This window comes from Parastagonospora nodorum (assembly GCF_000146915.1).
Source record: "Parastagonospora nodorum SN15 chromosome Unknown scaffold_7, whole genome shotgun sequence".
Lineage (NCBI taxonomy): Eukaryota > Fungi > Ascomycota > Dothideomycetes > Pleosporales > Phaeosphaeriaceae > Parastagonospora > Parastagonospora nodorum.
In genome coordinates, this window is record NW_001884555.1 from 89,441 (window position 1) to 113,879 (window position 24,439).

Genomic DNA, 24,439 nt, shown 5'->3' on the forward strand with positions numbered 1-24,439 from the left:
ATGTGACGAGATTTCGGAGCAGCGCCTGTCGATGTTGTGACGACCTGCTCAGGTGGCGGTATTTCATGTGGCCGCCCGCCATGACGGACAATTGGGACTACGAGTCGCGGTCGTGTAGGGAAATGGTGAAGTGGAGGGCCCGCAGCGGGTGGTGATGTCGTCGCTGGCTGGTTTGATAGTATCTCGTGAAAACCTCGGAGCTGGGGCACTTTTCGCCGATGCGGGCTAGCCCAGCCCACCCCTGTCCTATGCAACCACTTAATCGCGAAACGCGTTACTTGAGCCTTGCCCGTGCTTTTCCAGACGCGTCCACGCGCCTTAAAGAGCCTCCCCTCCTCCCACAACATTGACGCAACCTGCACCACCTTCCTGCATACCCTTGATACCCCCTATACCCATACTTCTTGCACGTTCAACATGTTTGTCTTCAAGCGCGGTAAGTCTTCCTCAATCCCCGTCTTCGCTTCTATCAGTTTCTGCACGTCGACCTCGGACTGACAAATCGACTCCAGATGGACGCAAGGAACGCGTGCAGTTCGACAAGATCACAGCCCGCGTGTCGAGGTTGTGTTACGGGCTCGACCCTGACCATGTCGACCCTGCTGCCATCACAATGAAGGTCATCTCCGGTGTCTACCACGGAGTAACGACCATCCAGCTGGACGACCTGGTATGCCACTTCTACGCGTCATTGCGTCTCTCAGTACTGACTATTACAGGCGGCCGAGACAGCGGCATACATGACCACCACACACCCCGACTATGCCATCCTCGCGGCGCGTATCGCCGTGTCCAACCTTCACAAGCAGACCAAGAAGCAGTTTTCCGCTGTCGTCTCAGATCTGTACACCTATGTCAACCCCAAGAACGGCAAGAGCCAGCCCATGATCTCAGACTACATCTACAAGATCATCCAAGACCACGCTGAGGAGCTCAACTCGGCCATTGTCTACGACCGCGACTTCAACTACCAGTTCTTTGGCTTCAAGACGCTAGAGCGCTCATACCTCCTCCGCATCAACGGCAAGGTTGCCGAGCGCCCACAACACATGCTGATGCGTGTTGCCGTTGGCATCCACGGCGAAGACATTGAGAAAGCAATTGAGACATACGACTACATGTCGCAAAAGTACTTCACACATGCCTCGCCCACGCTGTTCAACGCGGGAACTCCCAACCCTCAGATGTCATCCTGCTTCCTCATCGACATGAAGGAGGACAGCATCGACGGTATCTACGACACACTGAAGACGTGTGCGCTGATCTCCAAGACCGCTGGCGGCATCGGACTCAACGTGCACCGTATCCGTGCCACCGGCTCGTACATTGGCGGCACCAACGGAACATCTAACGGTCTCATCCCCATGCTTCGTGTCTACAACAACACCGCTCGCTATGTCGACCAGGGTGGCAACAAGCGCCCTGGTGCTTTCGCCATCTACCTTGAGCCATGGCATGCGGATGTGTTCGGCTTCCTTGACCTTCGCAAGAACCACGGTAAGGAAGAGGTGCGAGCCCGTGATCTCTTCTACGCCCTCTGGATCCCCGATCTCTTCATGAAGCGAGTGCAAGAGAACGGCGAGTGGACACTCATGTGTCCCAACGAGTGCCCTGGTCTTGCCGATGTCTACGGTGATGAGTTCGAGGAGCTTTACACCCGCTACGAGCGCGAGAACAAGGGTCGTGAGACTGTTCGTGCTCAGAAGCTCTGGTACGCCATTCTTGAGGCACAGACGGAGACTGGCAACCCCTTCATGCTGTACAAGGACGCTTGCAACAGGAAGTCCAACCAGAAGAATCTCGGTACCATCCGCAGCTCCAACCTCTGCACTGAGATTGTCGAGTTTACTGCTCCCGATGAGGTCGCCGTGTGCAACTTGGCTTCCCTCGCCCTTCCGTCTTTTGTAGACTACAAGCGCGGCGAATTCGACTTCCACAAGCTTCACGAGGTGACCATGGTCGTCACTCGTAACCTCAACAAGATCATCGAGGTTAACCACTACCCTGTGGAGGAGGCACGCCGCAGCAATTTCCGCCACAGGCCCATCGGCCTTGGTGTTCAGGGTCTTGCTGATGCTTTCCTCGCACTTCGTCTGCCTTTCGAGTCGCCTGAAGCCAAGAAGCTCAACACCCAAATCTTCGAGACAATCTACCACGCTGCTCTCACCTCATCCTGCGATATTGCCAAGGAGCTTGGTCCATATGCCACATACGAGGGTTCACCTGTGTCCAAGGGTCAGCTTCAGTATGATCTCTGGGGTGTAACTCCTTCCGACCTTTGGGACTGGGCTTCATTGAAGGACAAGATCGCTCAGCATGGTGTGCGCAACTCTCTCCTGGTTGCGCCCATGCCCACTGCCTCGACTTCGCAGATTCTTGGAAACAACGAGTGCTTCGAGCCATACACGTCGAACATCTACTCTCGTCGTGTGCTGGCTGGTGAGTTCCAGGTCGTCAATCCTTGGCTCCTCAAGGACCTCGTCGATATGGGCCTCTGGTCTGAGAACATGAAGAACCGCATCATTGCAGATGGTGGTTCCATTCAGAGGATCCCCAACATCCCTGAAGAGACCAAGACCCTTTACAAGACGGTCTGGGAAATCTCGCAGCGTACCATCATCCAGATGGCTGCTGACCGCGGTGCCTTCATCGACCAGTCTCAGTCATTGAACATCCACATGAAGGAGCCCACCATGGGTAAAATCACGTCCATGCATTTCGCCGGCTGGAAGCTCGGTCTGAAGACTGGCATGTACTACCTCCGTACCATGGCCGCTTCTGCTCCTATCCAGTTCACCGTCGACCAAGAGGCCCTTCAGGTCACTGATACCAACGTTGCCCGCGCCCTTCCCAAGACGCGCAAGCAGCCTGGTTTCCAGAACGGAACTACTTCGCCCAGTCCTTCTCCAGCACCACGTCCTATGTATGCCACCAAGGCGCCCAATGCTGCTGCCGACACCAACGGCGTGCCCACACCTATTGCCACACCGCCTCCTGCTGCCGAGAGAAAGGCTGCGCCTGTGGAGAATGCACTTGCCAGCAAGCCCTTCACCGCTGATATCGAGGAGGGTGATAGCCCAAAGGTCATCGCTTCGGATCCTGCCAGCAAGCCCGATGAAGAGGCCCTGTCCAAGGACAAGCAGGACGAGGATGCCGACGAAGACACGAAGGGACGCGATGGCGACATTTATGCCGACGCTGTCCTGGCCTGCTCGATAGAGAACCCAGAGTCTTGTGTCATGTGCAGTGGTTAGGTTGACGTTTATGGTAATAGACATGTCTTGTATAGCACTCTTTTGACGGCGTTTGGGATACAATTGGATTATGGCTTGGTAACGCATGCATGCGAGGGGGGATGATTTGATGATTTGGATAATGGGTAGCTTAGTCTTAATGCCTGTAGCAATGTTACGTTGCCGTGTACATCTACATGTTTTCCTCTCAATCTAATTGTGTGAGGCTGGCAACGGCATTAGGAAAAAAATAGAAAGAATTTCTGCTAGAATTGTACCCGAAAGTAGTTCATCGGAGTACGAGGATGCGAGGCTGAGGTCTCTGACTTTTTTGGCAGCCTAAAGGATGGTCCACGCGAGGGGATCTGAGCGCTAACTGCTGTGGAGCGAATGATGGGGGTTGGAGCTCTGGTGGGGCAAGCTTGGCACAAGCAGTGCTCTTTGTGTGGATTCCCCATGAAGGATGACGAAGGGCTTGGAATTGTCTAAATACCGTCCATGATGGACTGAGGACTGCACATGGCGGTGAGGCCCACAATAGACAATGGATTGATGGCGTCCAAGGTAGGAAAATCAGCAAACATTCCCCACGTTCTCAGCTGTGACGTACCTAACTCCAAGCGCGTCAAAATGCAGGTGGTCTAGCAAAGCGGCGGCGCGACCATAGCAACCGCATCATGCAAAAGGCGGCGGTAGTGCATAGTCTAGACTTACTTTCTGTCTGCCATGCCGCATTGAGACGGCTGAAGCTTGGTCTTGCGTGCGCGAAATGGTGGAATTCGAAGGTTGGCAGCCGCCATGACGTCAGTACGCCGTCAGATCAGGTGCCCACTGTCACCATACAAAAGCTTCCTCATTCCTGGTCTTCTACCATCACTACCACTCGAAAACACTCACATTTACACAACCCCTCATCACCAAAACATCTAATCCACAATGGCGTCTCTTCACTGTAAGCATGCCCTCTGCAATGCATCCGCAATGGTCCAGAGACCACTCCGCAGTGTCACACAACGCAATTGCGACGTGTCTCGCAATTTTCACATCAAAACAAAATTCAATTGCTGACTCTCTATCCTCCAGACCTCCCTCCCGTCAAGCCCTCTGCCATTGCTCTCGGCACGGCCTTCAACCACGCCGTCTCGCTGGCCGTTCTCGGTCCCGTCTTCGGTGATGCCTACCGCCGCGCGCAGCAGGCCAACTCCAAGGAGGAGTACTTCCACAGCAAGGAGGCCGCAACCGCTGCTGCCACATGGGGTAGCTCCATTGTCGGCTCTGCCGTCCAGACATACGGTGTTGGTGCTTTGATCAACGCCACCGGTACCCTTACCTACAAGGGCGCTGCTTACCTCGGCTCTTTGATCTTCATGGCTTCCGCTGCTCCCTCCGTACGTCATCCCATCTTTACATGTTTTGATATTCCAAACCTAACAATATCCAGATCGTCTCCCAGGTCCTCACCGAGAAGCGCCCTCTTGACACCATCGCTGTCGGTGCCGTTGCCCGTGTGCTCGAGACCGTTGGCCTTAGCTTGTTCCTTACCTACTGGGGAACCCGCACCAACCCCTTCAACTAAGCGTCTCATTGTCATGAGCGTTTGAAGGCGTTTGGGGATTCTCATCTTGGCGGCTTAGGTTGATTGCCTCAGTCCATGGCAACGATGCAGATGACAAACAAAGAAGAAGGGCCGGTGAAAGGCTACCTTCGATTATGATATGTAACACTACCTCGAAATAAAAGGTTTAATTTCACTTCAACGTGTTGCCCTGTGATGTAGTTCTGAAGTCGTGAGTGGATGCGGTTGCGCGTTTCGGACCGAATGAAAGTGGGATTTGTGACATGCCATCGAATTTTGCAAATAGCATGGACGTTTGCGATGGTCTGCTGCAATGCTTGCACAACCAGGAGGGTGCAATATTGCAGAGTTTGTCTTCCCAACAGACGAGGAACCGCTTCCTCTTTCTTTAGTGTCACCGTCAATCATTATCATCTCATGTGCACATGATTGCAGGAGAAAAAGTGAAACCATCAGCAGCGCGCAACTTGCTCGTTGCACTACCGCAGGCTGTCAACCACGACGGAAATACCAAGAGCATCCGGCAGCCTGAAGCTAGACACAATATCTCTAAAATTCAATTGCGACTGCAACACCCTGTAAATCGCTTTTGGCACCTTGGTTGCTTTCCGCCGTAGGTGATAACCTGCAATATGTGCAAGAAGCGACAGAACTTTTCGAGTGATGAAACATTGAAGAAAGAATGAGTGCACATTGCGCGCAAGGCTTCACATGCCCTCTTCAAAAAGATTTTGCGTATGCTCAGCCCAGCATTCCGACAGAAACCTCCACCATGATCCAGTGACAAGCAAACCACAAACTAGCGCACCAGCCTGACTGAATTCTCGTACTCAACATGCACCTAGTCAAGCGAACAAGCACAAGAATACACAGCGGGTGTATAAAAAAAGCTCCTGTAACTGCAGACAGCGCTACAGCGAAAAAAATGACTCCCCCGGAAAGGCTCGAACTTTCAACCTCCTGATAAGCTCGCAAGGATAACAGTCAGACGCGCTAGCCAATTGCGCCACGGAGGATACATGTGAAATGTACCGAGGCGCGGTGAATTGCGCCGTGGCTTTCGATGGAGAAATTGAGATTTGTTTCCTTTATCAATTTGCAAAATCAGGTCTCTGGGAGAGTTGGTCAAAAAAGAGATGGTCGCCGGAGAGTTGGTCGGGGTAGGGAAGAGTTTGTGGTTGAGGTGGGGCATGGTGAGACCGGCGGGGAGGGCTAAATGGCCGAGATGCGGGCGGGTAGTGGGGTTGGGATACTGGGTTGGTAGGTAGAAGGGAAATGCTTTGGGGGGTTGATAGCGCATGGCGAGTCTGATGGTGATGTGCATGGCTTCAGGATGTCGCATATTCTACTTGTTGTTCTACCCAGTCTTGATAGATTTTCGTTGCCGAAGACAATGTGCGACACATACTACATGTTACCACCTGCGAGAGAAAGCGAACGGGGGCATCCAATAGCCTGAAGCTACACACTGTATAACTATGCATCAATTACAACGACGCGATGCCATGTATAGTTTTAGGCTTTGGAATCAGCTTTCTGACGCTGACACTTCCTGGTCACTTTCCGTCGCAGTTAGTAACCTGCAGCACAACAACATAGGCTTTGGCTCGAATGCGAGCTACAAATCAAACACGCTTTGGCGTAGGATGATTGGAACGAAGTGAAATATCTATCGACGTATCTATATGCTTATGCCTCTTATGCGAGTTATGATCCTGTGACGCCAACGACATGAATCATGTCTTTTAGATATCTGTCCGCAAAGCGACGTCGGCGTCATCTCGCAGTCCATCCATGTCTGCCATCATCAATCCTCGTTCTTCATCGCGATCTCCTCGCTCCCTTTCGCTCGACTTCTTCGGCTCCTCTCTATGCATCGCGACATATATCGCCGAGCCTAGAATCAACGACGACCCAATAATCGACAGAGCACCAGGCGTGGTTCCCCACACCAGTTTATCAAAAGTCAGCGCGAACAACATCTGCATGTACACCATACTTGTCGCGCGAGATGACTTTTCGTATTGGAGGCCAGCAGCGAGAAGAAATTGCTGAAGAGTGTCAGCCAAGTTGATGCGGACGTAAGAGTAATGTCTCACCATGACGAATCCGCATATTCCCAGGAATATGAGATAGCACCAGTCTTTCAAATATCTCGGAAGCAGGAAGCCGACATCAGGCATGGTGAACATGGCTACGATGCTAACAATCGTACACCACGACGCAAAGTAGTTAACCGAGATGAGCGGATGTGCTCGCTTGCCAATCCAGCGAATCGTTGTATAGGCGCCCGCTGCTCCAAACACTCCCAGCATTGCGAATCCTACTGCCATTGCTCGTTGCTGAGGCGTGACAGCATCGTAGTCGGCGGCAAAGCGGTCGGGCGAGGCCATTGTTGTGTTTGAAGGCAAAACGTCTCCATCCCCACTTGCAAGTGGTACAGACTCATTCGGGTGCGACTTCATCGATGCGAACAACGAAATTGGTCGCGCAATGAGCACAACGCCGAACAATGACACATATGCGGCTATCTGCTCCATTCGCGTGAACGGCTCGTTGATGAGGAAGCTACAAGCCCAGCATGCAAGACTTGGTGCAAGAAACGTGATGACAGTCGCGTCGGCAAGTGGTAAGTATAGTAACGAGTCTACACACATTAGCGAATGTTGACGAGTGGGATGATGTGAAATACGGTAGATCCAGCACAATCCACAGCCAATGCAGACACACCGCATCACATTCTGCATTGATAGCTTGAAGTACATTATCAAACACGCAAAGGGGTAGAATACTTACAATACATGCCGAAAACCCCGAAGAATCCTGTCAGGCCTCGAGCAATGAGTAGCGGTCGCACCTCCCGAAGGCCCCAAGGAAAGTGTTCGGTCTTTTTATACCACATGTACAGTGATGAGCATAGGACAGTTATGCTCATTCTCGCAAACAGGATGTGGAAAGGATGATAGCCTTTGCCTGAACAGGTCGTGAGCATAAGTCATCATATCTGATGACTACACTTTACTTACCATCGTTCCCCTCCATTTCCAATATTCGAGTAGTCACGTTCATCAGAGTGCCAAACAACTGCGCGATCAAAACAAGTGCCAGGCCCTTGTTTCTCACCCAAGACTGCTGTAACCTGCCACGTAAAGTCCTTGGAGGCGCAGGCGATCGGGAAGCATGTCTATAGCCAGGTATATGAGACGCACTGCGACCCAGCCGAACAGTATCGTCTACAGATAGAAGTGAGGGGTCTGGTGACAATGCTCGGATTGCCCCACGGCTGACGTACAGCGAGGCATCGGGCTTCTCGCCGGGGTTAAGAAGGGACGAAGAGTCTGCAGTTCTTTGTGGTTCCGGTTCACTCTGGAAGAGCTTTGCGTCGTCTGCCATTGTTGCAGGCAGTTCAGCAAGGTAGAGAGCGGAGAATGAATGACGAGGCAACGACACGGCGCAGACATGATCGCGACGGAAGGCTGATGGTTTGCAGTGCGCTATCCGTTAATAAGGAAGGCGCGAACTGGTGTAGCCGAGTCACAGGGCGACATTGAACAAAGCCCCATCTTTTTTTGCCGCTGGGGCTGAGCATTGTCCTGCATCTTCTTTCATGAGTAGAACAGTCGTTCCTAGACTGCGAAGTGTTAGGCAGGCATAATGTCGCGGCCGGATGATCAGACCAGAGGACATCTGTATGAGGTTTTCTAGGCCGAGGTGTCCAACGATGACGCTACCATTCCTGCCCCAAATGGCAACCGGGTACGTGGTAGCGTACCTCACCAACCACATGAGCACCAATCGATGACTTTCAGCGCAACTGCTTGACAACTCTCTTCACTCCGACATTATCATCCTCCTGAAGACTCGTTAAATGCGATGCCAGGCCAGTATCATGGGGCAGTTCGGTGCCTTGTTAGCCTTGCCGACAGCCTTGCCGCAAAGCCACACGCAGCCTTCAACTTCAACGAGGCTCCTGTGCATACTTACAGCGAATCGACGGGAAAACTTTTCGTGGTAAGTAGTATTGCAATAGCTTCACTTGGTCCGTGGTCCAAGTCGACTACTGCAAACTCTTTTCGTCTTACAGGCGTTCAGTAGGGTTAGATGCAGTGCGGCCAGGAAATGCACGACCTCGAATGCCGATCTTGTACCGTGGACGAGGTGGTGAGTGAGGAAATCCTTGCCTTGACAGAACATGGATGATGTGAGTTGGACTGATGGTTCACTAGCAAGGATTGCAGTCCTCGTCTTTTTTTTCGACCTTGCCTCTGTCCCGAAGTTCAACCTTGTATAGCACAGTTGAATGTGACACAGTTTCTGTTCTTGCATGCATGAAAACCCGTTGTGGCGGCAAATTTCCACGTGGATCCCTGTATGGGGCTGGACCGTCATTGCAGGCCGTCATCGTGTTCGTATAGATCCCAGTATGCTTGTCAACGCGCGTTCATCCCCTTGTCATCCGCAGTTGTCCGCTGCCTGTTCAAGCGCATGGCCAACAGTGACAGCCCTTCTCAATTCTTGATCCTCGTCGGCGACAAGAACGCCACATGCATGAGAAATTCGAATAGCCATGCCATGGCTTTGTTATGCGCCATATTCTCACCGATCAAGATGCTGACAGGCCAATGCTGTACAGAAACCCCATGCCGCCACCTTCTGACTGGGCAGAGTTTCCCCAAATTTCATGCCGCACCATTCTTGGCGAGTTGGACGATCATTGGCTGCATGCCCGAACAGGGTAGACGAGTCAACAACATACCATACGATGTTCATCCAGAATCCTGCAGGAGGGTTACCCGCTGTGGCCAGTGTGGGCCATGCACGGCCTGCTCGAGCGATCCCGCATATGGAACATGACCGTTGGCACAGCCGTCTGCAGGTGCAGGGATCACGAAATACTACAACAGCGAGTAGGTGTTTCAATTTTTAGAATTATCGTAGTATTTCGCACGTAGAAGTCTGCAGCAAAAGAAGCAAGTGCCGTCCTGCCATGGTCAAGTGTAAAGAGGTGGAGCAGTGTCATAAGAGCTTTGCCACGAATCAAATAATAAATTGTTGGAAAGATTTGCAATTCTACTACTGCGTATAGGTACCATCATCATGCACAACACGCCCACCAATAATTGTTCTGTGCACCTTGATGTCTGGCAGTTGATCCAAGTGGCAGGTAATCGGGTTGCGGTCGATTATAATCAAGTCGGCATTCTTTCCAGGCTGTAGAGACCCCATCTCTTCCCATCGCAGGACTTTGGCGCCAGATGCCGTCCACATCCAGAACGCCTCATCACGAGTCACAACTTGTCGCGGTCCAGCGTTCGTCGTGCCACTCGGGTACATTTTATGGGTTACTGCCAGTTGCATCTGCTCCCATGGATTCGATGGACCCCAGTCACTGCTCGCCGCTGTGTTTACCCCGGCATCAAGAAGGCTTCGAAGTGGGTTCATCATCGGCAGGACTTGGGGCCCAACTCGATCTCTGTACATGTCGGCTTTGCCAAAGGTAAATGCAAGACTAATCGTTTGATCGATCCCTAGCTCCGCCAATATCGCTGGATGGTGCTCTTCTTGCATGATCCCATGTTGAACAACCCATTGGAGCTTCCCCAAGTTATATCGCTTCTTAGCCTTCTCAGCCTCGTCGATGAACTCCTGCAAGTCGTACGGGCTGCCGCAACAGAAGTTTATCTTGAAGTTGTTGGCAGCAGCAAAATCACAGATCATTGGTATTTGCCCGTCGCCAAGTAGGCGCATTCCTCGGGTAATATTGCCCCATGGATCCAAGTAACCCTTTGGCCAGTTCATATGACCGCACCAGCAGGGACCGGACAATGCAAATGTTGCTCCATCAATCCGGAACCATGGCGAATCGGTTTTTCTCAAGGCCAATAATTTTTCCAGGCGAGCTTGTAATTGTTCATTTGTTGGTTGAGGTTGTGATAAATGAGTAAGGTGTACCTCTGGTGAACACAGTACTCTCAAAGTCAATAGTGACTGGTCGTTGAACATCCTGTAAAGCTCAATCTCCTGGTCGAGCATGGCATGCCCCTCCCAAACCGCTGTAATGCCGTTCGCGTTGACCTTTTTCATGGCTCCGATGAGTGCAGGGGGAATTTTCTCTGGCGAGAAAATTGGCGGCATCTTCTTGAGTATAGAGCTCCAAAACGAGTCGAAGTTGTAGTATGCATTCACATTTCCGGTGAAGATGCCAGAAGGGTGACCGCTAGGTTCTCTGTTGATCCACACCTTACCCATTTGCTCTGGGCTTGAGGAATTGATACCCAGCATCTCCAAAGCCAATGTGTTGACTGAAACCGTATTCGGAACTCGAGGGGCCCATGCCTGAATCATAATGGGGTGATCGGGAGATCCCTGATCGAGGACGTGCCGGTCCGGAAAGCTGCCTTCTTCCAAATGTTGCCACGAGCGCCGGACGTAGAAAGAACCCTCGCCAATGGGAGTAGTAACTATCCACTCTCCTTTCGGAGTTTTGGCAGCTCTCTCTCGAATGAGAGCCACAATCTCGCCATGGTTACGGACGTTAGAGAGGTCCACCAAACCAGCTGCATAAGCCGAAAAATGAAGGACGTGAGGGTGTGTATCGATCAAGCCTGGGGTTATGGTTGCCCCAGCCACGGAGACGTTCTTTACTGATGGACCTGCAGTCTTGATGACCTCCTCATTAGAGCCGATAGCGGCAATCTTGCCATCACGAATGAATACCGCCTCCGCCTTTTCTCCTGACGGATCAACCAGAATGTTGGCGTCGGAATAGACAATGTCGACTTGTTCGGCGTTCATGGTTCTGGATATCTGGCAAAAATGAAAATGGGCTAATTCTCGAAGGAAAATCTCAGGTGATGTTGAAAGCTGAGAGAGAGGAGATCGCAATATTGAAAGAAAACAGGGCACAGAAGATGAGTTGAGGAAAAGAAGCAAGACGTTTGTCGTTGATTTTATAGGTTGGGCCTTTTGAAAACAGGAACAGAGGCATGTTTAGTTGCGGAGAAAATCAATTCCCCTTATTGTACGAATGTATCTCCTCTTGTTGTATGAATCATCTCCTCTCGATATACGAATTGTCTTCTCTTGCTATGCAAAGTGTTTCCTGTTGTTGCACAAAAGTGCTGGCTCTCGAGATTTTGTTGTACATAAGTGTCGGCTCTTATTGTACAAAAAAGTAGGCCCTTATTGTCGACAAGTCATCCGATTGGTAGCATAGCAGTGGGTATCCGTATTATATACACCGGCAGTTGTGTTCGGCAATTGCCCAGGTGTATAAGACCGGCTGGGAGGTCGAATGTGAAAGGTAGCGCACATGGGGCTAATCTTTAGCAGCTGAAGAAGCACCGAGTAAAAATGAACAAAGTTTATGTTTCGTTCCTGCTCGGTACTCCTCCGGCTGATACTGCAGGTTCTCATCTACGACGGCGCCACGCTATCACAATTGGAGCGTCATAATATTGTGTATAGCTTCGGGTTTTTAAATGCACTTGTTGCTTTCAATTATAGCTGACAACCTGCAGTAAGAGCAACCCGGAGTGATGAGGCGGCTTCGTTCCGCTCTCACTGCCCGATCTGGAAGCACTAGCACATCCTACGCTAATAAGCCGACTGAGTGGAGCCGTACAAGTTTCAGACCGTTATTCCATCCCTCTCACCATCTATCTGGCGTGCTTTCGGCCTTGACAGCTTCGCATCAAAATACACGTGGTCTTATCGTGCGCGCTACCGTAGGAAGTCGTGTTACGATCTTTACGGTTCCTACCAGTCATGAGACGTAGATCGGCAAGGTAAGTATACCCGCTCTGTTGCGGAAGGACGGAAGCAGCGTTCCGCTTAAGAAACGCGAGCTGCACAATTTGATCCTACCTATGATACCAAGGCTCTTCGTAAGGTCGGCGACATCCCGCATTAAACCATGACAACATCGTACTGAAGTCTGGGCCAAACAGAATATCGATTTGTACGCGGGGCGTTCTTCATTTGTCTTGTTATCGGTGAGTCTCGCTGACCGAACGATAACGTCCCCACAATGGCCGTTCTTGTATTGTCTCTTTTCTTATATCATCTACGGAAGTTTACACGGAATTGAGTTCATGCGAGAACACATGATGATTACCGCTCTGAGCTGGTTTTCAGCTTATAGTGTCCAGACCCTGTCACTATGTGCATTGATAGTCTTCGTGGCCAATAAGGTATGGAAACACCTACGCCACCCTCTCCGTGAGTTTCCCGGCCCGCGTCTTGCAGCATGGACAGATATACCTTACTGCTACTGGCTACTTGGCGGCCGCCAGCCGTTTGTATTACTTCAGCTGCATGAGAAGTATGGTCCTGTTGTTCGGATAGCGCCAAATGAATTATCTTTCAACACCGCAGCCTCGTGGAAAGACATATATGGCTACCGCCCTGGTCATAGGACATTTGTCAAGGGAGAATTCTACGATGGCGCTGCTTTCGTGAAGAGCCATGCCACGAGATCGCTCATAAACACCAAAGATCCGACCGAACACGGGAAGATGCGACGATATCTTGCCAACGCTTTCTCAGACAAGAGTCTGAGGGAGCAGGAATCGCTTGTCGCTCAAGAAGTGGATAAGCTGGTGGAAAAATTGGGAGAGGCTGGGCTGGCAAAAGACGGGACGGATTTACAGAGATGGTTGAACATGGCGACTTTTGACATCACAGGAAGTTTAAGCTTCGGTAGAAGCTTCGATGCGCTACAAAACGGTATATATAGTAACCCAAGAGCCTATAGATTCTCAGAACAGACGACTGACGACCCACAGATGGCCCGGCATCCAACCGTGGCATTTATTCTGCGTGCAATCCTTACGCTTTCATTTGTGGACACAGTGAGACGTTTTCCTTGGCTCGATACGGTCGCTCGGATTGCGATGCCAGGTAGAATTAAGGGTTTGGAGAGCGACGCAAAGGCACATGAAGACCATGCCATAGAGGTGGTTAGAGAGTGAGCTCAACTCCATCATGCATCAACCAAGAGACAGCTAACCGTTCCGGAAAGGCGAATAGACAAGCCCAGCAATAGACCAGACATTCTCACTCGAATCATCGACAAAAAGGATGAGGCAGGAATATCAGATATTCAAATTGCAGCTCATGCCGCAGATCTGCTGTAGGTACTGCACCTCCAGGACAGAACAATGTTGACCTTCCACAGGACCGCGGGAAGTGATTCAACCAACACTGCGATGGGCACCGTATTCTACTACCTCCTCAAACGGTCCGACATTATGCAGCGATTGCAAGCTGAGATTCGGTCGTCCGTCGAATCGTATAACGAGATCACTGCCCTATCCACAAATAACTTGCCATTCCTGATAGCTGTCATTCGTGAAGCGATGCGAATTTATCCACCGGTTCCACTCGCACTACCTCGTATCGTGCCAGAAGGCGGCGATACCATTGATGGCCGGTTCGTGCCAGCTGGAGTAAGATGTGCGCGCTCAAGCCCCAAGACAAGATGCTAAAATTTACAGACCGGGGTGTCAACACACCCTTTCGCAGCGTGCTTGGACGCGAAGAATTTCGAAGATCCATGGATTTTTCGTCCCGAGAGGTGGCTGGGGAAAAGCGAGCAAAACGTCCGAGAAGCATCTCAGCCCTTCTCGTTGGGGACTCGGGGATGCATCGGACAGAAGTGAGTACTTCAGTGGCGCAGACTACGCCAGGTGCTAATGAATTGTGTAGCTTAGCATGGATTGAGATGAGGACGATTGTAGCCAAGGTAATCTATGCGTATGACTTGAAGTGGCTGAATCCAGTGATGGACTGGCATCGCGAATCGCAGATGCATATTTTGTGGCATAAGCCACAGTTAATGGTCAGGGTCGTAGCGAGGCAGCGAACGTGAGAGGCATTGTGGATTTAAATATATAGCAGTAGGTACAGAGGGAATGGATTTGGCAACTGAGATGACGGACCTTGTCCCCATCAAAGCTTGCGATCTAGGAGATTTGGTACAAGCACATTATTTACACTCTTGGAAACCTGAGCGAGCATGATTCACTGCACAAATACTTGGTCGTAGTGTTCTTCTGCTATAGATCCTCACAGCTGTCGTTGTATCCATCGTTATTATTATCTTTTCCTTGTAGACCGCATAGTCTTATCGTTTTCGCAGTCTTGTCTACGGCAACGCTGATCATGCCGATACCCTTGTCGGTGCCGATCTATCGGATCAATTAGCGGATGTCTTCCTCGAATAGTTGTAGAATGAATTGCAGTCCAGGAGGAACCATAGTTGAAACTCTGAAGGGTGGATATAACTCACTATGTGCATTGGAATGCCAACTGAAAATCCACAACTTCCACCATGGTTTGCAGCACTATCAGAGTACGGTGGCGATTTGCTAGCCTCGACAGCAAGCTCTTTCAGTTGGGCAAATGACCAAAGTGTAGGTTCCTCGCCTGGCCATCCGGGACAGGACGCGCCATTCTCAGGAAATTGAGGATAGGTCCACTGGTCTACCTCACTCTGCTGGGGCAGTGCAGCAGCTGTAGCGGCTGCTGCAAGGATAGGTAGGATGCTCTTGAACAACATAATGGTCGGATTGGCTGAAACTGTCGTTAGTGCTTGGAGTGTTGCTTTCCTGGTGGAGCGTGGAGACGCAAATGTGAGAAAAAAGGCTATCTTTATACGCTTTCTGCGAACCGTGAACACCGGTCTCATACAAGAATGTATCAAGGGAATTGAGCTAAGCTTAGCGTCTTTTCCGAGATACGTATTCAAGGTCGTATATCGACTCGGAGCAGCTGCTTGAAGAAGTAGCACCATCATCAGCGACTGATGCGCTACATCATTGTACCGAAGCGACCTCGGATTTGCTGGTCGAACTACCAATGCAATTGGGATGTTCCTAGATTTTCCCCCAAGCTCCTAGCAATAAGACGGGCTGTATTCCCCAATCTGGAGTACCAAGCTCCGACATAAATTATTTCCCCGCGCCCGTTCTTCTTGGACTCTTGCCTGTTGCCCGCTTAAGTAATTTACCTAGTTTGCGCCACCCGTTTTCGGCCCGCATCCAGCGCATCTTTCCTCTGCAAATCTCCAGGGACGCATCACCCTCTCATTGCGCCTCATAATTTTACCACGCGCCATTCGGAGCGAAGACAGACCGCTAAAGTATCATGCTTGTCCAGCAGTCATATTAATCGAGTACTGCACTGAGTCTTTATACTCCAATGCGAGATTGCGTACCTTCCCGATATACTTAGTTTTGTCGTGCAAAGAATTGAAGGTATTGCCATGCGGTCGAAGGCAATTATTTCCAGCAGTGCATATGCCCCAAATGATCAGGCATACTGCCACGCGAAAGACGACTGTCGTCATTCGGTCCGAAACAGCCCGGATGTGCCCCTGCATTGGACGCGGAGAGCAGAGAGCGGAGGGAAACAAGGTCGAACAATTTGAAGTGCAGCGCAGAAATTTACAATGAATGCTTATTTTGGAAGCTTTCAGGCAGGATTTGTTGAGTTAAAGCAAGGAGATATAGCCGATGACGTGGATAGCGGCAGCTTCCGTATCGACTCTTCCAGGACACTACGTCGTCGTATGCGACGTCGTTGATGTGTCCTGTGATGATGTGGTAGTGGCCCATGGGGTCGTTGATGAAGCACAAGAAGACGGATTCGCCAAACTGAGCGTGATCTGTAAGCGGCGACCAGCTTCAGTACATGTGGTGAGCAACAGTATGCGTATCCCGTAGGCGAAGCGATAGTACTTGTGGCCGGAGAGTGACGTCGGCTGCCCGCGAGCGGAGGTGGGTACCTGGGCAATGCAGCCCAGATAGTATCTGCTGCTATCACCGCCTGGTTTCAAGCACAACATGGGAAGATGGGCAAGTCTATCACGTGCAATTTCCTCGACTCTTTCAGTTACTTGTCCAATTTTGCACTTCTATCTATCATGTCGACCTACCCAATTACCGTGCTTAGACACAATCTGCTCCCTTAAAAACACACAACTCTATGAGATAACTTATCGAGGAGTCGGTAATGACATCGGAGGAACCATACAGGAAGGTAAAGCTTCCACTGGCGGATACACGAAACTCGGTGTAAGGCCGTCCGCTGGGCATGTGGCTATTGCACTTCAACACCTCTTGCCCAATATAGCCGGTAACGTCTATTCTTATCGCGCAATTCGGCAGCACAGCATTGGCTTCTGTGCCTCGGTATGATCGCATGAAGTTGCTTTGTGCAGTGGATATGAGAAATCCGGGGAAAGCCAAATTATTGACAGGAACTACGTGCTTCAGTTGCCCGCTTGAGTTCAATGAGAACTCAGACAGCCTAAGCTGTGCATTGGTTACCACATTGGCTGCCAAATTGGCAGTGGATACATGCATCGTACCCTGCGTGATTGTCATGTAAGCCAAGTAGTTATATGTCGGGCGGTCCCTATTCAGTACTTTCAAGCAAAACCTTTCGGATGTGATCGGAGTTGGAGTCGGCGTAGTACTCGATCCTGGGCTCGCTGAAGAAGGTGACGACACTGTTGTACTCGACTCCACGAATGAAACTGCTTCCGACACTGAAGAGCCTGTCGGTACCATGACTGAAGAGCTTGATGAAGCCATTTCGGATTCCAAAGAGCTGGCCAGTACGCTCGATGACACAATATCGGATTGTGTAGAGCTAGTCGGCACTGCGACTGAAGAGCTGGATGACACGACATCGGATTGTACGGAGCTGGTCGATACTACTTCGGACTGTGAGGAGCTCACAGATGTTGATTCCGCTTGCATCGGGCTAGTTGATCCAATTTCCGATTGGGAGGCACTAGAAGCTGGCTCCGTCATTGACGGAGTAGAGCTAGGCGTAATCGAGTCTGATGGTACAGGGGTGGACGACGCAGCTTCTGACTGAATAGAGCTTGTTGCGATAACCTGTGAATAGGAAGAGGTCGAAAATGCTGATTCGGACTGCGAGACACTCGATGAAATAACTACTGATGACGAAGGATCCGACTCCACAGTGCTAGTGGAGGCTCTGCTTGAGCCGAATACATTGCTAGAATGTGCGGATTGAATCGAAACAACATAACTGGGAGAGGATGTTGCATCACAGCTATCGCTGACGTGGACAGCTCCTCTGGTTACTTTCTGCGTGAATACTGCAGGGGCGGAAAGAACGATTGTTGTCACAAAGACGGTCGTCTCTGGTATCGGTGGGTATGTATAGTCGGGACCCGCACAATGGATTGGACTCGGGACGGGGGCAAGCTTTTTGACAAGACTCTTCTCCAGGTTGCTGTCTCGGACAGCACGAGGAGCTGTGCAAGACCCGAAGCGAGACTGGCATCCAGAGCTACAATATCCAGTTGTGCTGCCACACCCTGTCTGAGCGTGAGTTTGAAGATCCATTTAAGCCACATGACAATACACTTACATCCGTAAGAACTACAGCAGTTTCCAAAGCTGGACCCTTGACAAGTCTGGCCGCTTGACTCACCGCATTTTGTGTCTCGAGACACCTTGAGTGCAGGAACCCCTGGTGTGCCAGAAGATTTGCAAGTCCCGAAAAGTGGATTACACCCAGCGCCACAGTATTGAGGAGTACTTCCGCAATAACCATATGAGCTGTTACTTGTCAGTCACCAATGATGAACAAAGCAAACATCATACTAACCTGCAGCAATTGCCGAATTTGGATCCCTGACAAGTTACTGCCCCACCACATTTACCATCGGTACTGATCTTCACAGGGCGAACAGATGAAGCTGATGGAAGTGTAGGTGTGAGCGACACTCGTGTTGAAAGTGTCGAAGGCAATGCATTGCTACTACCATGTAATGGCTGGCAACCAGAAGCACAGTAATTCGAATTGTTTCCGCACCAGCCATATTGGCTACGTGAGTTAGCGTACAGCACTTGTGGCCTAGAAATGACAGGAACTTACCTGCAGCAATTACCCCACTTCGACCCTTGACAGGTGTAACCAGTCTTGCCACCACATGTTGCATCGGGCGAGACCTCTAGTGTTTGGAGTGCGGCAGTGCTACTGGATGTTCTTGTAGACCCAATAAACGAGGCGGTGGACGAGGAAGGCGATGCGGATACTCCCAGTGTACTACTTGGTATCACTACGCTGCCTGTTGATGTTACAATCACCTGACTGCTGCTGGGCTGAGAAGAGGGTAAGGCGACGCTCGAAGAGGTAAATACACTCGAAGAAGTGACATGAGCTTGGCTGCTGGTCCTTGAACAACGTAGGTCTGTGTCGGTAATCGTTTCTAGAACATACTCCGTAACAGTCGCAAGCGCGGATGGAGTTTGGTAGGCGGTAGCAGGTATCGTGGAGATGGTTGGTGCCGTGACTATGAACGTTTGGTCGCGAATCGAAACTCCGGCTCCAGTGACTCACAGGGTGTAGATGGCTGCAGACAGCTGGTTATTGATTATAGTGGGACAAGCGATGTTAGTATAAGTCGTCGAGCCGGACAAAGGATTGCAAGTCTTTGTAGACCCAGCAGCAACGATAAGAGGAGTAAGATTTGCTTCGCTCTGGAAATTGCAGCCATCCAAAGTGTGTGTCAGCAAGCAACGTCTTATATAGTCCACGTGTGCTTACCCGTTGAAGAGATGAAGTGTCCCTTGCAACGCAAGATAATTGTTATTCGATGCAGCGAAAGCGAATGTAGGGGTGGCACCGTTGATAGCCGTTACCAGGTCGGGAGAGTCAAATGCACAATAACGAATGGCCATTTTTTGAGAACTTGGCGAAGTTGACTATTGCCGTGGAGGTCTTTTAGAGAAACAAATCTGAAAAGCACCTGCTTCGAGAGGCGAGCCTCATCTGAATTATATGTCATCTCTTGACGGGGTACGCTACTCATGCTTTCTACTGTCCTCAATGCTTTTCTGTGTTGTGGCTTGTCTATCGAAGTCTGGGTCGGTATGCCCAAGCCGCTTATGTACCAAAAGTGGCAAGTTCAGACGAGCAACGAAATGACTAGAGACCTTTGGTATGAGGTTTGCAAAGGTGTTCCTTTTAGCTGACTTTAATCAGACGCTAAACAGCCTTGCAGTAGGAACAACTGCTCCTGATTGGACCATCAATGAGATCTCCCCTGAATGCGGCTGAAGTGGCGCTCAAAACTCACACGATGATGGACCGTCGCTAAGATGCCTCTTGAGTGTGGCTGAAATGGCACTCACCCGATGATGTGTCGGGACGTTTCCCCCCCACCGACCTCGAGAAGCATGTCTCGAACACAATAATGCAAGAACACTGTTCTACTACCTCGTCATTGTATCGCATAGGTGATGCCTGCTTATCATATGTAAATGGCCTTGTCCATGTAGTTGAAAGCAATGATTCGCGGAACCGTGACCCGCGTTGCGCAATTCACAATCGGTCAACGAAGGGACCGGAAACTTCGAAGTAGCAATAATTCAATCCTTATTTACGCAGAGACACATTATCAAATACTGCTGTTGAGTGTTCGGTCGAAATAGAGCTAATTTCTCACGGCTAATGGAGGTCGGAAAGATGACTTTGATGGCTGATTATGTGTTTGCTCGTCGTCCATGCTCGGTGGCAGTCGAGTATCGGCAAAAATGTTAAGGCTCTGTCGATATTCCTATCACGAGAAGTTGGTACTAGCCTGTGGCACCAAGCGCGACAGATGTACCTAGGTACTGTATGCGGCAATGTGGCAAGTATCATGGAAAAAGTGCACCTTGCGAGTTGTGTTTGCCACAATGGCGTTGAAAACTGTTCCGGGTCCGGGGCCCCCAGGGCTGAGGGATTCGTAATTGTCTCGGTCTTGGCAAAAGCCTTGTCAATTACACAGGAGCCTGAAACAAAGCCAACACCCTTCCCTAACGCTCACAGAGGGGGTGCTTGCTGCAGGTCGCTACCATGGTCATGGGGCGCGCGCGGGATGTCTTGGAATCTCGAGTCCATATTTGCGAAATCCTAGTGTCGCGGTAGTTACCGTGCCAGGAGAATTTCCGCCCGTGGCCCATCAGGCGCCTGAGTCGAGGTCTACTTGGCGACTCGAACGGGAATTCATCGAGCCGTGTACCATGACAAGAGACGTTGATTGAATCGATGGACGTCTAAATTGGGTCATGTTGGCACGATCCTCGGGCTTCGGTAGTGACCAACGTGTTCACAGACGCATTGGCCATATGCAGTTTTCGTCACATCACATCTCGTCACAGAACGGTGAGCGCGAACATTCCCTTGGTGTATCAGCCCTGTACTCCGGAACGGGCTGCGAGTCATTTTTACTGCGGAAGGGATGTCCTTGCCAATTGTCGTCCAGGACCTCGCGTGCCGATCATCGACGGGCGGGGAGACGGCTCTTGGTACAAAACAGGCAGTTTCCGAGACCATCTCCAGCACTTGCATTTCGAGAGAAGGTTTACACATTGACGTGTGTAACGCCGAGGATGTTTGGGCTGACATGTCTCTGGAAATTCTTTCTTATGCTGACTAGAACTGTTTGGTGGTGGCAGACTGGGATGGTATCGTCGGTTATGTGGTAGTCTGAAGTATCTCGGGGGAAGATGGAACCAGTGCATCGTGACCGTACGCGCGCTAAGTCCACGCTTTTGTCGGCAGCGCAATGTCGGCAAGAGTAGTAGTGTATCAATGCTCATTACGCCAACGTCATTCTTTTCACGCTCTCCAAAACTGAAAATTGAGACTATCGGCAAACTCAATGTAGGTTTCGCATTCTACGATCAAGATTCTTCCGTTGCTATGGAGGAGTACCGAGTTCGGACACGCCACTGCGAGTCGTAATTTGACACTTCTTTGATATCTTGACACGGAGTACCTAGTGTTCTGGCGCATTGATCATGGCCGAAATGAGCTTCAACTCGATTACTTTGGCGTGTCCCCACGACGGACTACAACGCACGCATCAAAGCGGATATGATGCGGGTACCGGTACCATTCTCTTCGGCGGATGACTGAGGCCTGCTGTCGGCATATACCTGGGGCGTCCATATGGATACAGCCCGGGCTTGATGCTTGAATGGTTCTCGACTTGTCAATACGGGCGAGTACGGATGAGAACCTGACGCCTGTTTCATGGTCGCGATGATCATATTAGCATCCGTAATATCGATATGCTGAGGACATGAACCATCGCTGACGGGTGTTAAAGCAAGCATACCATGCCATCAAGGGTAAGCGAGCGCTTGCTGACACTATGTAAACCTACACTGCATGATCATGATGAGCCACATCATGCTCGACACACGTATGTCATTCCTCGGATCGGACTGACAGCCACATGTGTCGGGAACGGTCAACGCTGTGGGGCACATCACACCACAGTCACATAGCTTCACGCAGTGTGACAGTCGGAGATATACCCAATGGAACTATCCTTCAAATAGTGAGGCCAACGTGTCAAGTGGATATCAATCAATTTATTTCCTCCGTGGCTGCTGTGTCACATCGCTTGCTTGTCGACTGTTACACAGAACTGTCAGACGTGCCTTGTCCATGCAGACTCCACTTCATTCTCCTCATTTACTACAACGGTCCCCGCCCGAGCAGGGCTCTGACGCCACGGCCCGCATATTCATCTAGTCCACCTGCAATAGGCGATTGGTTGGCGAGGTTGATGCGACTTCGCTGGACCGCCTGATCACCGAACCTTTCCTGGTCGGATACGACGGTATTATTCGCTGCAATGATGTGCCTCTGATATAGCTTTCCGCTCCCATAGTCCACTGATCCGGCTGTGCCACTGAGAATGAGGAACTGCTCCGTCGTGCCGGTGCCAAATGACTTCTTGATTGCGGGTACAGATAGGTATGATGCAGTGCCATTCTGCCAATTCGTTGTATTCGATCCGGTGAAGGCTACGCTGTACGGCGTTGAGTGAAGGCTTGCGTGATCGAAAGTTCTCCATTCGTTCAGGAATGCTAAGTCACCCGTTTGCTGAACGTTCTTCCCACGTGCTATTTTTGCATCTATTGTAACATTTCCACCCGCAGGTGCATTATAGGACGAGATCACCCAAAGTGGGTAGTCAAAGGACCGACTAAAACCTGTGGAGGAGATGCTCGTGCCTTTAGTGGCTTGCTGATCCACTTGGTCGTTGCCACCATTGCTGAGAGTACCGGTGTTTGAGAAAGTGAGATCTTGCTTCCACGATACAGTCTGCGAACCTGCAGAGGTCATGATGGTGGATTCGACGGACAGCTGACGTGACACCTGAATGGAGTAGTCAAGTGCGCTCACCGTCCCGTTGACCGACCGCTTTGTGATTGACTGCAACTTGATCGAAGGTGCCGGGGCTGAAATGATGGGGACGGTGCCTATAGACAAATTCATAGCTGTTCCCGTCCAGATGAAGATCTTGCCGGTCACCACCCAATTCGATTCAATGTTCTCCGTAAGCTGGCCATTACCCTTCCCATCGTCATCAATGCCGACAACGCGTATTTCGAACGCGTGCGTATTGCCATCATTGAGCAATGGCAAGAATGGCGTGATGTCGATCTCGTCTTCCTTGAGATCGAACGCGTCTATACCTACGACAGGACGCCAGAACCCGGGAACAATGCCTCCAGTGAATATGACCGGGAAAGGCCACGCCACGCCAGCAAGGTTGCCATCGATTAGTAGCTGCAACTCTCGAAAAGATGAATGTCCGTATAACGTGGTGTCATTGCCAAAGGCTTTTGTATCCGAGTTGAACACATTGCTCCACCAGAATTCCTCTGCAGCTTGACCGCAAGCAGAGATAGTGAAGACCGCCTTCTCTGTGTTCTTGGGCAGCTCCAATGTGTTGATGGCTTTCGTGTCTGGTACAACAAAAGCACTCGGTTGATTTGCAGCTGACCTCCGAGCTGATACAGGCAAAATGATGTCTGCAGGCTTCGTCGTATCATCGGCCGTGAAGAATGTAGCCGTCAATGTCGTGTTCCATGAACCGGTGTACGTATCATCTATCAGGTTGCCGAGATCAAAAATGAGCTTGTGTGGTGATCTGAAGAGAACCGAATATGCGGACATGTCCTTGGTATAGGTCCATATTATACCGCTTGACGTTGGCTCGGCCGTCGATGTCCGCCAGACCTCGATGTCGTCCAGGTACATCAAAGCTAGTCTGTCGAACTGCCGCCCTGCCGAAGTGACCGTAAACTCGATAGCTACACGATTGAAGTCGCATTCTGGCGGAGCATAGTCGCCTGTTTTTAAGAATAAGCGATGATATCAAAGGCTAACTCTCCGCTCGCCGAGAATACTGGTTCGCAGGCAGACGCAGGAGAGAATGCCATTGAAGAAATCGTTCACGTACCCACGAAAGGCTGTCCGTATGACAAAGCAAATGTGTACACCATCAAAGTCTGCTGACATCCTCCACTTGGGCTAAGGATTGGTGGCGCAACCTCCAGGCATTCAAGCAAGGACGAATTATCCGCGGCACGAGCCGTCAACGATGAAGAATGACCGTTTGATCGCGACACGACTTTGTGGAAAGCAAGAGTTGATTGCGTTATCGTCATTAGGATTAGGAACAATATTGCAATGGGTCGCAGACTTTTCTGCCCCATTCGTGTGCAACGCCATGCCTGCGTCGTCGGCCCTCCATTTTGCTCATGGTTGTACATCTTGCCCCGATACTCACGAAAAT

The 24,439-nt window shown here is 50.7% G+C and overlaps 11 protein-coding genes and 1 non-coding gene across 12 annotated transcripts; 3 read left to right on the top strand and 9 right to left on the bottom strand.

The window, feature by feature from the left end:
- Window positions 1-417: 417 nt before the first annotated feature.
- SNOG_04815 (hypothetical protein) lies at window positions 418-3,254 on the top strand (the record flags this gene model as incomplete). Its single annotated transcript, XM_001795176.1, has 3 exons — window positions 418-436; window positions 513-670; window positions 720-3,254. The coding sequence occupies 3 exons, from the start codon at window positions 418-420 to the stop codon at window positions 3,252-3,254; spliced, it is 2,712 nt and encodes a 903-aa protein (XP_001795228.1).
- A 464-nt stretch (window positions 3,255-3,718) lies between these two features.
- SNOG_04816 (hypothetical protein) lies at window positions 3,719-4,033 on the bottom strand (the record flags this gene model as incomplete). The annotated part of the gene is made up of 2 exons (XM_001795177.1): window positions 3,719-3,746; window positions 3,948-4,033. The coding sequence occupies 2 exons, from the start codon at window positions 4,031-4,033 to the stop codon at window positions 3,719-3,721; spliced, it is 114 nt and encodes a 37-aa protein (XP_001795229.1).
- Window positions 4,034-4,107: 74 nt separating this feature from the next.
- On the top strand, window positions 4,108-4,981 carry SNOG_04817 (hypothetical protein). The gene is made up of 3 exons (XM_001795178.1): window positions 4,108-4,185; window positions 4,317-4,621; window positions 4,675-4,981. The coding sequence occupies exons 1-3, from the start codon at window positions 4,170-4,172 to the stop codon at window positions 4,807-4,809; spliced, it is 456 nt and encodes a 151-aa protein (XP_001795230.1). The 5' UTR covers window positions 4,108-4,169; the 3' UTR covers window positions 4,810-4,981.
- A 757-nt stretch (window positions 4,982-5,738) lies between these two features.
- On the bottom strand, window positions 5,739-5,825 carry SNOG_16675. The gene is given in 2 exon segments: window positions 5,739-5,774; window positions 5,788-5,825. It is a non-coding gene; the product is annotated as a tRNA-Asn (tRNA).
- Window positions 5,826-6,554: 729 nt separating this feature from the next.
- On the bottom strand, window positions 6,555-7,202 carry SNOG_04818 (hypothetical protein; the record flags this gene model as incomplete). The annotated part of the gene is made up of 1 exon (XM_001795179.1): window positions 6,555-7,202. The coding sequence occupies one exon, from the start codon at window positions 7,200-7,202 to the stop codon at window positions 6,555-6,557; it is 648 nt and encodes a 215-aa protein (XP_001795231.1).
- A 2,680-nt stretch (window positions 7,203-9,882) lies between these two features.
- Window positions 9,883-11,604, bottom strand: SNOG_04819 (hypothetical protein; the record flags this gene model as incomplete). Its single annotated transcript, XM_001795180.1, has 2 exons — window positions 9,883-10,593; window positions 10,780-11,604. 2 exons carry the CDS (start codon window positions 11,602-11,604, stop codon window positions 9,883-9,885), a joined length of 1,536 nt encoding a protein of 511 aa, XP_001795232.1.
- A 1,313-nt stretch (window positions 11,605-12,917) lies between these two features.
- On the top strand, window positions 12,918-14,471 carry SNOG_04820 (hypothetical protein; the record flags this gene model as incomplete). Its single annotated transcript, XM_001795181.1, has 5 exons — window positions 12,918-13,536; window positions 13,573-13,661; window positions 13,815-13,942; window positions 13,988-14,258; window positions 14,307-14,471. 5 exons carry the CDS (start codon window positions 12,918-12,920, stop codon window positions 14,469-14,471), a joined length of 1,272 nt encoding a protein of 423 aa, XP_001795233.1.
- A 205-nt stretch (window positions 14,472-14,676) lies between these two features.
- On the bottom strand, window positions 14,677-15,431 carry SNOG_04821 (hypothetical protein). Its single transcript, XM_001795182.1, has 2 exons — window positions 15,101-15,431; window positions 14,677-14,999 (listed from the first exon to the last, which is right to left on the bottom strand). Exons 1-2 carry the CDS (start codon window positions 15,368-15,370, stop codon window positions 14,868-14,870), a joined length of 402 nt encoding a protein of 133 aa, XP_001795234.1. The 5' UTR covers window positions 15,371-15,431; the 3' UTR covers window positions 14,677-14,867.
- A 938-nt stretch (window positions 15,432-16,369) lies between these two features.
- Window positions 16,370-19,535, bottom strand: SNOG_04822 (hypothetical protein; the record flags this gene model as incomplete). The annotated part of the gene is made up of 7 exons (XM_001795183.1): window positions 16,370-16,673; window positions 16,792-18,125; window positions 18,220-18,410; window positions 18,515-18,678; window positions 18,730-19,147; window positions 19,195-19,217; window positions 19,402-19,535. 7 exons carry the CDS (start codon window positions 19,533-19,535, stop codon window positions 16,370-16,372), a joined length of 2,568 nt encoding a protein of 855 aa, XP_001795235.1.
- Window positions 19,536-20,661: 1,126 nt separating this feature from the next.
- On the bottom strand, window positions 20,662-20,908 carry SNOG_04823 (hypothetical protein; the record flags this gene model as incomplete). Its single annotated transcript, XM_001795184.1, has 2 exons — window positions 20,662-20,751; window positions 20,861-20,908. 2 exons carry the CDS (start codon window positions 20,906-20,908, stop codon window positions 20,662-20,664), a joined length of 138 nt encoding a protein of 45 aa, XP_001795236.1.
- A 784-nt stretch (window positions 20,909-21,692) lies between these two features.
- SNOG_04824 (hypothetical protein) lies at window positions 21,693-22,034 on the bottom strand (the record flags this gene model as incomplete). The annotated part of the gene is made up of 2 exons (XM_001795185.1): window positions 21,693-21,862; window positions 22,010-22,034. The coding sequence occupies 2 exons, from the start codon at window positions 22,032-22,034 to the stop codon at window positions 21,693-21,695; spliced, it is 195 nt and encodes a 64-aa protein (XP_001795237.1).
- A 292-nt stretch (window positions 22,035-22,326) lies between these two features.
- Window positions 22,327-24,400, bottom strand: SNOG_04825 (hypothetical protein; the record flags this gene model as incomplete). Its single annotated transcript, XM_001795186.1, has 2 exons — window positions 24,104-24,400; window positions 22,327-23,993 (listed from the first exon to the last, which is right to left on the bottom strand). Exons 1-2 carry the CDS (start codon window positions 24,357-24,359, stop codon window positions 22,327-22,329), a joined length of 1,923 nt encoding a protein of 640 aa, XP_001795238.1. The 5' UTR covers window positions 24,360-24,400.
- Between the last annotated feature and the right edge of the window lie 39 nt (window positions 24,401-24,439).